At 39.1% G+C, this 3,586-nt stretch overlaps 1 protein-coding gene across 1 annotated transcript; it reads left to right on the forward strand.

Annotated features, from left to right (window-relative positions):
• The first annotated feature begins 208 nt into the window (after window positions 1-208).
• Window positions 209-3,071, forward strand: LOC110423188 (coenzyme Q biosynthesis Coq4 family protein / ubiquinone biosynthesis Coq4 family protein). Its single transcript, XM_021437345.2, has 3 exons — window positions 209-368; window positions 471-655; window positions 1,650-3,071. The coding sequence occupies exons 2-3, from the start codon at window positions 473-475 to the stop codon at window positions 2,142-2,144; spliced, it is 678 nt and encodes a 225-aa protein (XP_021293020.1). The 5' UTR covers window positions 209-368; window positions 471-472; the 3' UTR covers window positions 2,145-3,071.
• Window positions 3,072-3,586: the final 515 nt, after the last annotated feature.

Below are 3,586 nucleotides of genomic sequence, written 5' to 3' on the forward strand. Positions count from 1 at the left end.
AAAAAATATCCTGCAACCGTTTAATGCCACGTCATCTTACCGTACGGGCATTGAAACCCGTTTTTTAACTAAGAGTTAGTTGACGCCACAGCCAGACGGCCCATATGACTTAATTCCGTCCAAGGAGGGACTTAATCTTTTGAAATTCATAGTACAGGGGCTTAATTATAAATTTTCAAATAATACAGGGCTTTTCTCATATATTACCCAAGAAAATCCTTTGAATAAGTCTTCCAGCCGTCTCCCGGCGTTTTTGCAACCTATCTGGCCACCGTAACCGCCTCTTTTCCATTCTCCCTTTCCTAATTCTTTTTCGCTCCTGTCCCAATTTCGAAACCTTAAGATCGAGGCGGAGGATTCAAACTCCGGTAACTCACAAACTTCATTGATTAAGTTTTTTAGATTAAAATTGCGCATATCTTTATCCGAACACTTAACTCTGTTCATTTTATGTCTTAATTTTGAATTAGAAATGATAGGAAGGGCTCGAATTAAGCTGAGCCCATGGCAGCAGGCGGCGGTCGCTGTAGGTTCAGCGGTGGGTGCGTTGTTCGATCCACGAAGGGCAGATTTAATCGCAGCTCTTGGAGAGACAACTGGAAAGCCTGCTTTCGAAAGAGTTCTTGAGAGAATGAAAAGGAGCCCAGAAGGCAGAGTCAGTCTCTTTTTCTTTACTCCTATGTAATTGATGCTTTAAAATCTATGATAATGAATCTAATGATTGAAAAAAAAAAAACAGGTTTAATGGTTATAAAAATACTTGCTTGAGTAATATGCATGTTAGAAATATTTTTTTTTTTTTTTGTTCAGATTGAGCAGGGGGATTTGACTTGAGAATTCATAATGTTGAATTAGAAACTCAAATGGGTGAAAGGAAAATCAGTTCATTTAGGATTATGGAAGTTGAATAAGATGTCATCAATGTAGAAATTTTATGTGATCTTTTGCATTGGATTATCAAAAACTTTATCTTTCATGCCTTGAAAAAGATTCGACAAAAGGACACAAATAAACCCCACTATTGGGGTATATGATGTCTGTTCACTCAGTTGTTTATTGTTTTAGCAAGATGATTTTAGCTTTGTAAGTGTCCTTGTTATAAGAATTTAGTGAAAATGCTAAATGCATGCTTTTTCTCTCTTGGTTGGTTTTTGAGAAATGGACTGCAAGTAGAGTCAACCTTACTGGCTTAACAAATTAGTAGTATCCAGTTTAGCCACATTTTTGGCAATCAAAAACTGCAATAACACCATGAAAAAGGAGCTGAAGCATGTTTTCGTTTTTATGTATACTACTGAATTGATCTTAATACACATGGTTATTCCTTTTACCTCTTCTGGTTCGTTGAAAAAGAGAACCTCCTAGTAGATGTGCCTTACTCGTGCATTGCTGTGTTTTGCAACATATTCAATGCAATGGCCAATTCGGAAATTCGGGGCCTATGTATTACATATAATTATTTGGAATTTGGAGTCTGCTTGTGTTATTAATCCATTGCATTCTTTTAGGTCAATAAGCAGCTTGATAGTTCAAACATCTTCTTTTCATAGGTCATCCATGATGTTCTTTCCTCATTTCAGTAATATCCATAACTGATTATTAACACGTTTTGACCTTCACATCCGTAACCAAGGTGTTTTCTTTAACAGGCAGTGCTCCATGAGCGACCGCGTGTTATATCTGCAAAAGTGGGTCACGCATGGGACCTACCAGAAAACACTTTTGGCGCTGCCTATGCTAGGTTTATGGGATCCAGGAACTTTTCCCCAGATGATAGGCCACCTGTTCGGTTCATGGACACGGATGAACTGGCATATGTGGCTATGCGGGCTCGTGAGGTGCATGATTTCTGGCATACCCTTTTTGGCCTTCCTACTAACTTGATTGGTGAATCTGCATTGAAGGTTATTGAATTTGAGCAAATGTATCTCCCAATGTGCCTCCTTTCAGTAGTAGGTGGAACAGCAAGATTTAATGAAAAACAAAGAACATTGTTCTTCCAGCATTACTTCCCATGGGCTGTCAAGGCCGGCATGCAATGCACAGATCTCATGTGTGTATATTATGAGCAGCACTTTCACGAAGATTTGGAGGATGTTCGAAGGAAATGGGGGATAATACAAGCGCCTACTGCCCCTAAATAAAGTGTCAGCCAAAATCCATATAGTGCTGGTTTAGGTACACTTAAGCTCTAGCCCCTCACTCCTGGTTCCTTTCTGGATTAGATGCACAGACTGCAATTTGTCTAAGATCCCATTGAATGGCATAAAAAAAAAAATTGTCTACTATTACAATTTTCCTCATGTGATTGGCAAGAAATTTTGGGGTTGGTGGCTAGCAAAAGAGAAAATGAATTTTGTGGGTGTCATATCCATTGATTCGAATGTAACTGGTAAACTATCTTGCTTTCAACTGTTGATTGACCACACTCAGTAAAAACGGCTTTGTTGTAATAGTTTTGATGCTACAGTGTTTTCATGCATACACACACGGAGCTATCCTCTCTTCAAGGGTTAACTTGACTAATATCTGTCTACTTCTTTTAAAGCGTTTGACATGACATGAACTCAAGAGTTGAGCTTAATTCTTCAGAATTGTTTGACAATCAAACTAAACTTTGAACAGGCTTCTGCATCTTTTTCATTTAATTTTGTCTTGCAAGGACTTGGATAGAAGAACTAGGTTACAATCTATACCAGCTTCATAAGAAGTACAATTCCCTAATGATTTGTTGGCCCCAAGAATGAGGGATAGGGCTAGGGACAACCTCCTCCCCTTCTTGGGCTTTCTCCAAATGAAAGGACTTTAAACATTAACATTTTGCAACGTACACTATTAACTTTTGGTAGCCCTTCTTACTTCATGAACACTATTTTAGACACTTGTAATCAATTTAATATTTTAGACACTTTGTCCTTGATTAAAAAATTAAAATGAAAAACAGCAATGTTATTGTAGTAAATGTTATTTACTAATTAGTCCAAAATTTACTTTTGGGGGATATGGAAAAAGATTTCAACAGAATCAAGCAGCAGGTGAAGGACACCAAAGATATCGTTCCAGGAACCCGCCAACTGGCCAGATGCAGTACCAAGTTCCAACTTCCAAGCCACATTAACCTAGTTGGAAACAGGTTGGTCAAAAACAGTACCCTCTTTCATTGGTTCTTGGAAGTATGGTTGGTGCCCTGTACATTTGTTATGATCTGTTGTTTTGTGATCTGAGTCCATTCTGCTTCCCCACTCTGCTTTTCAATTGATGCTGATTGGCCAGCTCTCTTCCAAAAGGCCGAATCAAAGACAGATTGGCTGCATGCAAGCACAGACAAGAGAATCCAAAACCAAAAAAGAAGAAATGTTTTTCAGTTCAGATCAGAAGCGACACCTATCGTTCTTTTTGGGAAGATAAAACTCAACGTGGCTGGCCTCAAACTCTACAGCTGGAGCCGGAGGAAGGGCTTTTGCAGCAAAAAGTCAGAGAGGGATCAACGTCTTACGTGTTATAGGCGATGACAGAGAAAGAGAGACGGGGGGACGCAGCAGAACAGAGACAGGAACGGGGAAAAAGGAAAGTTTGGGAGGGAGGA

This window comes from Theobroma umbraticum, unplaced genomic scaffold (genome assembly GCF_002168275.2).
Source record: "Theobroma umbraticum cultivar Fairchild unplaced genomic scaffold, ASM216827v3 scaffold_20.0, whole genome shotgun sequence".
NCBI classification, from domain to species: Eukaryota; Viridiplantae; Streptophyta; class Magnoliopsida; order Malvales; family Malvaceae; genus Theobroma; species Theobroma umbraticum.

Coding starts and splice junctions, on each gene's coding strand:
- LOC110423188 (XM_021437345.2), top strand. CDS start 473: ATGATAGGAAGGGCTCGAATTAAGCTGAGCCCATGGCAGCAGGCGGCG. Junction 656..1,649: donor AAAGGAGCCCAGAAGGCAGA/GTCAGTCTCTTT, acceptor TTTCTTTAACAG/GCAGTGCTCCATGAGCGACC.